The 12,975-nt window shown below is 42.6% G+C and overlaps 1 protein-coding gene across 8 annotated transcripts in view; it reads left to right on the top strand.

The window, feature by feature from the left end:
• Macf1 (microtubule actin crosslinking factor 1) overlaps positions 1–12,975 on the top strand; it is a 345,446-nt gene that overhangs the window by 150,197 nt on the left and 182,274 nt on the right. For all 8 annotated transcript variants that reach the window (XM_057784472.1, XM_057784473.1, XM_057784479.1 and 5 more), the window contains 2 exons: positions 1,332–1,409; positions 5,575–5,667. In XM_057784472.1, the coding sequence (XP_057640455.1) occupies positions 1,332–1,409; positions 5,575–5,667 (171 nt within the window). The remainder of the gene's footprint in view (positions 1–1,331; positions 1,410–5,574; positions 5,668–12,975) is intronic.

Consider the following 12,975-nt stretch of genomic DNA (forward strand, 5'->3'; position numbering starts at 1 on the left):
TCCTAAATTATAACCCATAATCTGTTTTCAGAGACAGGGTGACACTCCCCAGTCCTGAGCTCTTCAAGTCATCTTTTCATCTCCCTCCCCTGTTGCCTTAGAATTTTGTTTTAGACTGTAATTCTCTAAGCTGTATTCATAGTTGGTTTGAAATGATTGAACAAAGGTTCTTGCTGGAAAAAAAAAATGTCCCTAAAGCTTCACAGAACAAGTTATTCTGTTTTGCAGAGAGGCCTTGGCATTTCTGTACATTATCCCATTTGGAGAATGTTGTTTGGAAATGCTGGCATGTACCAGAAGGAACACTCTCTTCGCTCTCCTTGTGTTGGGCTACTTTTTTGCTGCTATAACATTTCCTTATTATAGAACTACCTTATATTTGGTCAGCCTTTAATTCATGTATCAATTTAATATTTACAAATGAATTGGTGTAATCTAATGAGGATGATGCCCCAGCTCCAGCCTTAGAAAAATAAATCAGCACTGCAAAGTGAAGAGCTGTGAGAGCAGATGCCTGTTTATATAGCACTCGCGGGCGGGCAGCCCTCACTCACCTCCTAGTAGTCATGATTGAGCCCTGGGCAAGGGTGACAGGCACCAGATAAAGATGACTTTTGTTTTTTGCTTTGTTGTGTGACCCAAGGATTAAGTGGCAGAAGCCGTTTTCTCCGTGATTCTTAAACAGCCCGTCACCATTAAGACTTCATTGCTCTGAGAATTTCATTTGTGGATGTATGGCTTTCCCAGAGTGACACTCACCTTAGTGGGAGATGGATTAATTCCTAGATTTTCTCTCCCAGTTTGGATCCCCCCCCCTTTTTTTTCCTTTTTAGCTTTTCTTGGGCACCTTTAACTCCATTCTCTGTACTTAAAAATTGCCCTCCTAGAGTCAGTCACCCTTCTCTGGTCAGTTGCAATACGGTTGGTTCTACTTGTTACTGAGTTATGCAGTTAGGAATTTCTGGCTTTTCTCTACAGTGCAGGCAACTGTGCTTTTAGGAGCCATAGAGCTACACTCTATGTTCCTATTAACCTCACAGCAAGCTCTGCTACACACAGTCACAGAAGAGCCTGTGGAGGAGGCGACACCGGTGCAGTGACGGAGCTCAGATTAGTTTGTGGTTTGTGTGATGCAAGGCGTTGTCAGCTGCCGAGTGTCTGGTCCATACATGAAGGCCCTGCTCTCAAAGGTGCTTCATCTAATGCTCCCTCGCCTGGCTTCAGCCCTGAGGAATTCTTGTGTGGTCTTTTAGTCCTTGAAATGAAAGAGGAAAGGCTGTATAGAGGTAAATTGGCATAGCTAAAATTAGCATCCCTGTTTTTCATTGCAGCCTCGGGAGAAGGGCAGGATGCGTTTTCACAGGCTGCAGAATGTGCAGATTGCCCTGGACTTCTTAAAGCAGCGGCAGGTAAGAATATCCAATGGGATCCAGTTCGGACACTTTGTCCTTACACAGAACTTGTGCTTTTTTGAGAGGATCCATGTTCATGAACAAAGATGAAACTAAAAGACCTATGGGGGTTCAAAATGAAGATAAAAAAAACCTGCAAAGAAAGTGGTAGGACAAGGGAAGTTCAGGGTAGTCAGTCAGACACATCAATCTGAGAAAAAGGTCTGACTTTCATGCAGTGATGGCTTTTGTGGTTCTGGGTATTGAACCCAAGGCCATGTGCTCAATAAGCAAGGAAGGACTCTATCACTGAGCTAAATCCCCAGTAGTGACTTAAGGGAATGGCTGGCTGTTTATTTGTGCCTGCCTGCCTCCCTTCTTCCCTCCCTCCCTCGCTCCTTTCCTTCCTTCCTTTCCTTCTTTCTTTCTGAGTCTCACTATGTAGCTCAAACTGGTCTGAAACTTACCATATAGACCAGGCTAGCCTCAAATTTACAGAGATCTGCTTACCTCTGCCTCCAGAGTGCTGAAACTAAAGGTATATGCCACTACACCTAGATTATTTATTATCTTGAGGCAAGCCTTATAGTTCAGTCTGGTCGCAAACTCTAGGTGCTTCTATATGAGCCTCCCAAGTACTAGGTGCTTCTATATGAGCCTCCCAAGTGCTAGGGTTGTAGAAATGCACTCCCAAGTCTGGCCAAGAAAAGGTTTTTAATAGAGTAGAAAGATTTGGAACATAGTAAACCTAGACATCAAAGGGAAAAAGACAAAAGACATTGTTTCCTTCCTAGATAAGGAAGACAGCAAGAGGTTTCAGACAAGGGTGGAGAAGCCAGTAAAAGAAAAAGACTGAAAATTATCAGGAGAATTAAGAGTCACAGAGCTGTGTGTGGTGGCCCATGTCTATAATCCAGCAGTTGGGAGACTGAGACAGGAGAATCATCGTGAGTTTGAGCCCAGGCTGGGCTACATTGCAAGACCCTAACTCAAAACAAAATGACCAAGGACCGAGGGATGGGGGGTGGTAGAAAAAGATAGAAGTCTCCTAAAATGTTTATCCTAGAAAATATCATAGAGATCCAAGAATCCAGTTTCTTTCAGTGATTTGCATTAAAGAGAATGAGATCTGGCTATCTGAAGTGACCTGGTCCAGATCCCAGAAGTTAGAGCAGAGCTAGGACTTGAACTGAACTCCAGTCTCCTGACATGTGGGCCTATGCTCCTCCTCCGGTCAGTGCTGGTCTCTACCCCTCTGTCCTCTCAGGCCCAAGAGATAAGAAGCAGAACACAATTTCTCTAGTTATTAGTAATTAGTTAATTTACAGATAGGGTCTCACTATGTTGCCCTCGCTGGCCTGGAACTCTCTATGTAGACCAGGCCTACCTTGAACTCATGGGAGATCTACCTGCCCTTGCCTCCTGAGTGCTGGGAATAAAAGCATGTACCACCAAGCCTTGCTGGTGAAGTTGTTTTTGAAAGGGAAAAAGACTTGCCTCTCACTAGGGAGAAAGGATAGGAGGGTGAAGATAATGCTGTCTTGTGGTAGGGAAGAAGGTGGATGAGGCAGGGAGAGTCAGAGGGTCCACCTCCCTGGTGTGAGCTCTATGGAAAAAAAAATTGGCATAAATAGGATTGACTAACAACAGTAAGTCAACCTGACATTAAATGGTTTGCATTTTTTTAGTCTAATTAACTTGGGAGAATGTTCTTAGTGCTTCTACAATAATGTATGAATGTAATATTTATTGCTGTATTGTTGATTCCTCATATGCTCCAATGTACTGCAGGTTCTCTTAGGTTAGGAAACATGTTCTTAACATTTTTAGCTTCAGTACTCATCAAATCGAGTGGCCTGTAATTGATGAAGATCTATCTCTATGTTTACATAGTTTAATAATGAATGGTAGGAGAAATGGAGGCTATTGGAATATGTCGGAGGAAGCCATGTTGGAATGTCTGTATGTTGAGTTAGAAAAACCTCAGAAATGTCTTTACAGACAAGCTAAAATGAGAATTGATAAGCTGGAAGTGCAAATAGGGACAGAGGATCAAATCAATGACAATAATAGAAGGAAAATGTGGGCAAATGAGAGCCATAGCTACTCAGAAGGGCAGGGATTCACTAGAGCAGTTTCCTGTAATGGGGAGCCCAGGCCTAGTTATGCAGGTGACCAAAGTGTCTTCAGAATTGAGAAGTCAAGCAAACTGCAGATAGGGTGACACTTGAGTCATCAATGTGTGTGTTAAGATTGTAAGAAGGGTGACAGATGGTAAGGAAGGAAAAGAAAATAAGAGTCGGGGCTGGAGGGATGGCTCAGAGGTTAAGAGCACTGCCTGCTCTTCCAAAGGTCCTGAGTTCAAGTCCCAGCAACCACATGGTGGCTCACAACCATCTGAAATGAGATCTGATGCCCTCTTCTGGCTGCAGACACACAGACAGAATATTGTATACATAATAAATAAATAAATATTAAAGAAATAAAAAAAGAAAAAAAAAGAAAAAAAGAGTCAAGTGCTAGGGTCATTGAGGAAATTATTAGAGATATTCTGGCCAAGGGAGGTGCATCCCAAGGGTAGGGGAAGGACTGTGCCATATGGACACAATGGTACCGTCCTTATGGCAGCTTTCGGTTGTTAGTGACTAGGGAAGGAAGAGCAGGTTCTCCCATCTCCACGTCGCCCCAGGGTTAGACCTTTTGCAGATGAACTTTAGTGTAACCTCTGAGTGGAGATCACAGGGGTCCTTTACAGATAGATTTCAGTTCAGTAGACGAGATAGAGACCTCCCCTTCCAGCTGTCACAAGTAGCAAGAACTCTGAGAGAACAGCAGAAAAGACCAGTGGAGTTGAAGTAGATGAGTGGCTTGCTAAACACACTCTGTTTAAAACTTTACATCTTCGTTAAGAATCCTCAGTTTTAGGCTAGAGAGACGACTCAGTGTTTAAGATCACTTGTTGCTCTTTCAGAAGACCTGTGTTCCTATCTCTAGCACCCACATGGCCCCTTATTCCGTCTGTAATTCCAATTCCAAAAGATGTGATGCCCTCTTCTGGCCTCCTTGGACATCAGGCATACATGTAGGTGAGACACTCAGAAAATAAAAATAAATATCTTAAAACAAAGCAACCAAAAAGAGCAAGGGTGGTGGAATACACCTTTAATCCCAGCACTTCAACACTCAGAAGGCAGAGGGAGGTGGATCTCTCTTCAAGGCCAGTCTGCTCTACATAACTGATCGGAACAGCCATGGCTACAAAGAGAGACCCTGTCTCAAAGAACCAGCAAATTTAGACCTCAGTTTCCTGCATAGTAGGACAGTCGATCCTAAAGGGAGGGGCTACCTATGCACATTGTGTTCTTGGAAAGGGTTTTGACACTGTGGTCTTGGGATGGGTTTTAGGAGTGAAGCTGAGATGGGCATTATATCAGGAAGAGAGATCTATGACAGAGAGAAGGAAATGGAGAGAGAAACAGGAGTAATGACGGAGAAGAGGCATCTCTTTTAACCCCCAAAGAAACAAGTCAGGATTCTGACTATTGACATGACTTGCAATGCTGTGAGTTTTACTGGTGAGAGTACCGAATAGTTCAGCTACCCTGCAAAATCATTTGACAGTTTATTACAAAGCTATGTTTATCTAGCTATGTATGATCTAGCAATCTCCAAGGAGTCTACCCTAGAGAAATAAAAGCATAATCCACACAACAATCTGAACAAGAACATTGAAGCTTTACTCAGAAATTCCAAAAGCTGGAAATAATCCATGAACCCTTCAGTGGGTGAATGGGCCATGTCAGGGCAGGACAGCTGCACAATAGAATGAATGCTCCCTGGCACTCACAGGGAAGGGAATCTCAAGAACATAATGCTCTTATAGGGGTGGGGGACAACCTAGTACCAAAGGTTACATGTCATGCATATGATGTTCTAGAGAAAGCTAAATAAGCCGGTGGTGGTTGGGACTTCAGAATGAGGCAGGGTTTGACTGTTTGAAAGGGGTGTCATGGAGCCTGTTTTGGAATAATGAGAGTTGTTTTATGTGGTGCTATAAAGTATTTGAATTCGTAGACTCTTCAGCCAAAAATTAATTTAACTGTATATTAATAGTGAAAATGAGGAAAAATCAATCCAGAAAGAAACTTCTCAGGCTCTAGACCGGCTGAACTTTCTTTTCCAGGTGAAGCTGGTGAACATCCGCAACGACGACATCACGGACGGCAACCCCAAGCTCACCCTGGGGCTCATCTGGACCATTATTCTGCATTTCCAGGTAAGGTCTCGGGTTCTTGTTACTCGATTTGTTCATGGCCTATAAACCTGTGCTGCCTTCTGCAGACAGAATTTGCGTCACTTCTCTGTGTTTGGTTAACAACGATGGGTAGCAATTGTAAAGTAGAATTAAAATGAGCCTGGAAACACGATGCTGTATCCTTAGCGGTCTTGTCCCTAGAAGTCTGGAATTAGAAGTCTGCTTTTTTGGTGATGTCAAACCTGGGCTCATTAGGGTCTCAGCATGAGGGGTATGGTGATGTTGGGTCTGATACGTTAGGGGATGCGTGAAGAGTCGTAATCCACTCTGACAAGACTCTCCTCACTTGACCTTTGAACACTGCTGGTTAATCATGGCCCCTTAGTTGTTGCCTGTGTGTGCTGCGGGGAACACAGCCTGTAGGAAATTTTCTGTTTGTTTGTTTGTTTGGATTTTTCGAGACAGGTTTCTCCATAGCTTTTGGTTCCTGTCCTGGAACTAGCTCTTGTAGACCAGGCTGGCCTCGAACTCACAGAGATCCACCTGCCTCTGCCTCCCGAGTGCTGGGATTAAAGGCGTGTGCCACTACCGCCCGGCTCTGTAGGAAATTTTGTAGGGACAACAGTGACATTCTAAAATATCTACAGCCCTTAAGGCCTTTCCAGTGTCATTTCTTTCAAAGTTGGCAGAAATTCTTTTAAAGTCTGGATTGCTGTTAGAAAAGAACAGCATTCTTTTAGGAAAAAGAATGTTCGTTTTAAATCACTCTTAGTCCGACCTAACATAGCTGTTTCTCACAACTCTCGGTATCCACTTGTTGCATGTAGGATTATTGGCTGAGGGGAGCATCTTTTTGTAGGTGTCAAGAGGCACAGGGATGAGGCCAGAGTGACATCCTACTTGGAGAGATTGCACCACCTTCTGGTTGAATAGAGCAGCAAGTGTCTCAGAATTCCTTAGACCCTGAGAAAACTCTCAGATTACAGGCTCGTTGCTTAGGACTTTGGTGTAGGGCCAGTGCTGGCACTCTGCAGCTTGAGGAAGGTTGGGAATGTGTAGAATTAGTGTGTATTCTTGTGGTGTCTACACCCAAGGTTTGAGTGTAGGAATAACCGGGATCCTGAGCTGGGTGAGTGTACCCTTCAGTGTAGAAATAAAAATTTTGCTGAGCCTTTACATACAACTGCAATTACCTCCTTGAGACTCATATGAACGGAGAGAGTCTTTTGATTGTTTGCTGTTAATTTTTTGACATTAACTGCCGTCATTGTGAGCACTTAATACTGTGCTCACAGATATGAAATGATACCTGATATTTCTCTGTTTATCTTGACAGCAACTAATTCTCCTTTAAAGGAGAAAACTTAGAGGCCAAAGAATAAAAAACTGTGTCTCTCAGTTAAAGCTGTGGTGATAGGGGAGAGGGGCACAATGGAGTGGGTGCCCAGGAAGCTGTCTTCTCTCCGCTTACAGCTCTTCCAGTGCTGAGGGTGTGGCTGGGTAGCAGGCTGCTTGTCATGCAGGCAGGAGGCCACGTGCGCCATACCTAATACAGCAAACACATTTCTTTTTTTTTTTTTTTTTTTTAAATATTTATTTATTTATTTATTTATTTTGTATACAATATTCTGTCTGTGTGTACGTCTGCAGGCCAGAAGAGGGCACCAGACCTCATTACAGATGGTTGTGAGCCACCATGTGGTTGCTGGGAATTGAACTCAGGACCTTTGGAAGAGCAGGCAGTGCTCTTAACCTCTGAGCCATCTCTCCAGCCCCCTTTTTTGGTTTTTCGAGACAGGGTTTCTCTGTGGTTTTGGAGCCTGTCCTGGAACTAGCTCTTGTAGACCAGGCTGGTCTCGAACTCACAGAGATCCGCCTGCCTCTGCCTCCCAAGTGCTGGGATTAAAGGCGTGCGCCACCACCACCCGGCTCAAACACATTTTCTTTAATTGAAAAATTTGTTTATTTTATGGATATGAGAATTTTGTCTGCATATGTGTCTGTACATGCCAGGCCAGAAAAGGATGTTGGACTCCCTGGGACTAGAGTTATTAGATGGTTGTGAGCCATCATGTAAGTGCTGGGAGTTCAACCCAGCTCGCCTACAAGAACAGCCAGTGCTCTCAGTAGTTGAGTCGTCTCTCCAGCTCCACAAACACATTTTTTGTTATAAGAAATTCACTCATTTATGGAAATAGAAAAAATGTAGTAAAGAATTAGCACATACTCCACATCTAGTTTAAGAGTTATCAACTCATAATCATATCTCCTTTATAGCTAACTCACTCCTCAAGCCTCAGCTCAGACCTTATATGCATTTATCTGTAAATAGTTTGGTGTGTATCTCTGAAAGATCAGGCCTTTTCATTTATGCAAGTCATAAAAAGTTCATACCTTAAAATTTAATACTTCATAAAATTATCACATGTCTGATCAATGTTATGATGTGCTCAGTGATCTCACTTTAAAAAAAAAAAAAAGCTTGGTTTGACTCAGAATCCAAAATAGGTCTACATATATATTGTATCAAATCCATCTTTTCCCATGTACAACTTGTTGGAGAATTTAGGACTTTTATAGAGTTTATTAAGATGCTGATAGCATTCCTGGAATATCTTCTAACAATGTCCTCTGTCCCTGTGTTGCCTGTAAACTGCTAGCATGGATCTAAACCTGAGACTTATTGGCACAGCTTTAGAACATCTTCCCTTCTCCCTCTCTTCCCCCTCCTGAGACCGGATTTCTCTTTGTAGCTTTGGCTGACTGTCCTGGAACTCTCTATGCAGACCAGGCTGATCTTGATCTCATAGTGATCTCTCTGCCTCTGTCTCCTGAGTGCTAGGATTAAAGGACTACACCACTATGCCTGGTACATTGGAATTCCACTCCCAACCCCTCTAGTCCCCCACCCCCGACAGGGTTTCTGTCTGTAGCCCTGGCTGCCCTAGAACTTTCTATGTAGACCAGGCTGGCCTCGAACTCAGAGATCCATCTGTCTCTGTCTCTAAAGTGCACCACCACCTCCTGGCATATGTCGGCTTTTCACTGCTTTTTAGTATTTTGTTATATTACATACTATAGATGTCATTTTTTTTTTCTTCAGAAGTAGATGGCATTTGGGCTCTCCCCCCCCCCTTTGGGTGTGGGATTATTATAAACAATGATGTGATTTATTATTTTTTACATTTTATTTCTGTTTGCATGTATATGCACTCATACTCATGTCACAGTGTGCATATGGAGTTCAGACTTTCAGGAGTTCTCCTATTCCGTGGGTTCCATTCACTGAAGTCAAGCCATCTGGCTTGGCAGTCAGTATGCACCTTTCACCACGAGTTGTCTCACTATCCCAGCATGAATATTTTTATAATAGTCTTTGTGTAGATAATGCTCTCATTTCTTGTTGTGGGTATCACAGTACTGGTGTTTGGGTTTATGAGGGTTCGTGAAATGAATACTCAATGACACCTTGAGAATTAACTTAACCTTTGTGGCCACAGGGGTTCCCATTCTCGGTGGACTGAAAAGCACTTTCCCTTAGTTTGTGGCGTTTTTATTTTTCTCTATATTTACACTTTAGCCTGTAGGTTTCCATATCCCAAAACAGCCTGAATGAAGCTTCCAAAAATACAATACCAAGTGTAAATACCTGATTCATGAGGTACCACAGTTTTCCGGGATGCCCCTAACCAAGTTTTGCATAGGCTCTGTATTCTTGGGAAACTCTTAGACAAGATTCACATAGAGCAACAAAAGGTATCTGTAACACAAAGGATGAATTAGGGCTGGGTGCTAACAATGCCAGGTATGGTCCAGAGAGGGCTATGGCTGGTGGGGGTGGGGTTGCTTGCTGTCTCTCTGGCGCCAGGCCAACAGGACACTCTGCCACAATTTATCTCTTTTAAAAAATTTTTTATTGCCAGCTGGGCTGTCAGCACACGCCTTTAATCCCAGCACTTGGGAGGCAGAAGCAGGTGCATCTCTGTGAGTTCGAGACCAGCCTGTTCTACAAGAGCTAGTTCCAGGATAGGCTCCAAAGCTACAGAGAAACCCTGTCTCAAAAAAAAAAAAACCAAAAAAGATTTATTGTCTTTTTTCTTATATCTTGATTGTATTATTTTACCTCCCCAGCTTCTCCAGATTTCCCCCACACAACTTCATGTTCTTTCTCTCTCAGTGGAAAGAAAAAAACAAATGAAAAAGACAAAACAACCACCACCCTCACAAACACACACAAAAAAGTAGATTCCATTTGGTGCTGACCAGCTGTTCCCTAGCATGGGACCTGTGCTGGAGTGTGGTTGGTGTATATGCCCAGAAAAATGATTTTTCCTCTCTCGCTGACATAACTGCACATAGCTTCTTTTGATTAAGGGTAGGACTTTCTGTTCGCTTCCCCTTCTCTGTGCTAGGGTTTTGTCTGGCTTGAACTTTGTAGATTCTTTTTTTCTTCTATATATACTTATTAGATTCTTATCAAGATTACAGTATATACATATATATTGTAATATCTTGTTACTATATGTGATTATATGTAGAAACACACAAAGCACTGTTAGATGTTAGGAGATCACAAAATAGTCATTTTATCCAGCCTTTGCCATTGGTGTTGATGAAGGAGAACGCTGATGTTTGTGTACATGTAGATGAGAGATGGTGGTTTTTGTTGAAATAGAGGCTAGGTCCAGATTAAAACTTGCTAGTACTGATGAGATTGGTAGTATCAATATCTTTATAGGGAGACTTACAGTTTCTAGAATATTTTTGACACATTTTAAAAATATGTGTTAAGTGGTCGGAGTTCTTTCATTTCAACTTGTTTTTAGTTATGAAAATTCTGAGGGCTCAGAAGCATATGCGATCCTTATGTGTAGTCACTTTACAATGAGACAGAGGCTAATATTTTGTTCTTTATACTTCAGAGACTTTTTCCCTCTTCTTTTTCTTTAAAGAAACAAAACCCTTCAGATACAGCCAATTTTCTTGTTCCTTTTGCCCATGGTAAATTCTCTTCTGAAGTTGACATATCATTCCCTAAATGCTTTTGTGTCTTTACAGCAGATTTGGAGTCATAAACAATATGTGCTAATATTTGTATGTTTTATATTTTCAATGTGCCCATTCCGGCCTTTTATATGCAAGGCCCATGCTCTATTACCAAGCTAAATACCCAGCCCTTTTTTGGGGGGGAGGGGGGTTTCAGTGATGGTGAAGGGTGGCCTGGCTTGTTCATCTGAACTGATTGCCAGAGTGTGACATGAGTAGTACTCCTCACAGCTGTGCCTCACATACGTTGTTCGTAGATTATTACTTAGTTATATAAACAAACTGCTCATTGTTGCAGTGAACCGTCTGTATGTGGCCTTCCATTAATGGAAGGAGTCTGGGAATAGACCCCTCGACTGCAGTTTCTAGGTTGTATGTGGAGCCAGAGGACAGCTTTATGGAGTTGCTTCTCTTCCACATTTGTGTGGGAGGGGTTTCAGTGATCAGACTTTGGTGGATTACCTTACTCAGCACATCTCTTAACCTGCTGAGCCATCTCACCAACCCTTCTTTCCTTTTTCTTGCTTATAGCTTGTCTACAAATTGCTCTCGAAACTACTGTATGACTTACAATACTTGTTAGGTAATATAATTATTTGGCGTATTACATGTTTCTTGTTTGTTGGTTTGCTTTTGATCCCTGCACTAGGAGTAAGCTTAGCACTGTCAATGGTGCCTTCCTTGTCTTTGCTTGTCATAGAATAGGCACTCAATGAATATTCATTAAGTGGATGGATTGTTTTATGAATTTGATCATCTAAAAGCTGTGAAGGTAGGTTAACCAGAAAAATGGGCTATGATGGCTGTTTTTTATTAGCATGCTCAGGTGAGGAGACTGGATAGAGAGGCCAGCTGGCCTCTTTGGGCCACGTGCCTTTATAGCGATGGCAGAGCTCCTGCTCTAGGTTTGCTCATGCCTATTTTGTGCTGTTGAGAACTTTTAGTTTTCTCTCTCCCAACCTCCCTCCAGAGAAGGTTTCTTGTGGCCCAGACTCTTATTGAGCTTGTGATCCTCCTGCCTCCACCTCTCCAGTGCTTAGGGTTATAAGTATAAACCACCATGCCGACTGATTGCCCCTCCTCCTCTTTGAGGCATGCGTTTTATGTGCTTTATGTGCTCAGCACTTGGGGCATGATGAGACGTCATTCTTGTTCGTAGAGTGAGTGAATAGATGTGCTCCTTAACTCTGATTATTTCTCAAGTAGAACGATGGGTAACAAATGGCTAATTACAAAAAGCCAAAGGAAAAGACTTTTATTATAAGTAGATCTCAAAAGCCCACTTTCCCAAAGGTACAGCCGTGTGTTCATAGGTTGTACCAGGAGAAGCTCCATGGAGAGGTTAGTCCTGTGGTGAGAATTAACTTAGTAAAACAGCGGAAGCAGCCTCCTCTAAGAACAAAACGCAAGTTTCTAAACTTTGGATCTTGGTTTCCTTAGAATCTAGTCAAAGGAAAAAAAGTGTACTGGGATCTCTGTGGGAGCTAGGGATGGCTCCTAATGTTTAGCTCCAGACATAAATGGGAATAAAAGGAATTGCTATAGATCGGATGGGAGTACTTTATGGACATTGTATCATTAGTCTTGTCTACACCCCCATTATGTAGGTGGTTGTGTCCACATTGTATAGGTAAGGAATCTGAATCACTGAGTAAATTAGTTAAGCCACTTAGCTTAGGTGGGGGTTGAACCTAGTTCAACCTCACTGAAACTTCTGTTCCTGTCTTGACCAGTTTTTCTCTGTAGCAGAAGAAAACGATACAGCGGATATATGTAGACATTTAGAAAAGAGTAGGTGCACAGAAGCAAATATAAGTTCCATAAGCTCCCAGAGAAACCCACGGCACTGATGGTTATAACTAAGCTGCCGTCTCCCTCTTGTCCCAGGTTGATCTGTTTCAGCGATTTGTTTGCGTATTTGTAACTGATGACAGTCAAGCTTATACCTTGCTGCATGCAGCTTAAGAGTTCCATTATTTCTGTTTTCGTCATTGGATTTGTAAAGGTTTGGTGACTGCATTAACAACTTGGTTGTATTGTCATGGTTTTTGTTGGGGAACTGATTTACTAAATCTGTTTTCCATGCTCTTTCTTGCTGTGTTTCATGTTGTCCATAAGATGGCGCTGCAGCTTTGATGTCATCTTTAGCAACAGACTTAGGGGAGAGGCTCCTGCTGAAGTAGGTGGGGCAGCCTCAGGAGCGCTACATAGGAGCAGAGGCTTAAGGGTTTCTTTCGTTTTTCCTTCCAGGAAGGTTCATTTTAGGTCTTCAGGGAAGGTGGG

The sequence above is a fragment of the Chionomys nivalis genome, chromosome 11 (genome assembly GCF_950005125.1).
Source record: "Chionomys nivalis chromosome 11, mChiNiv1.1, whole genome shotgun sequence".
NCBI lineage: Eukaryota > Metazoa > Chordata > Mammalia > Rodentia > Cricetidae > Chionomys > Chionomys nivalis.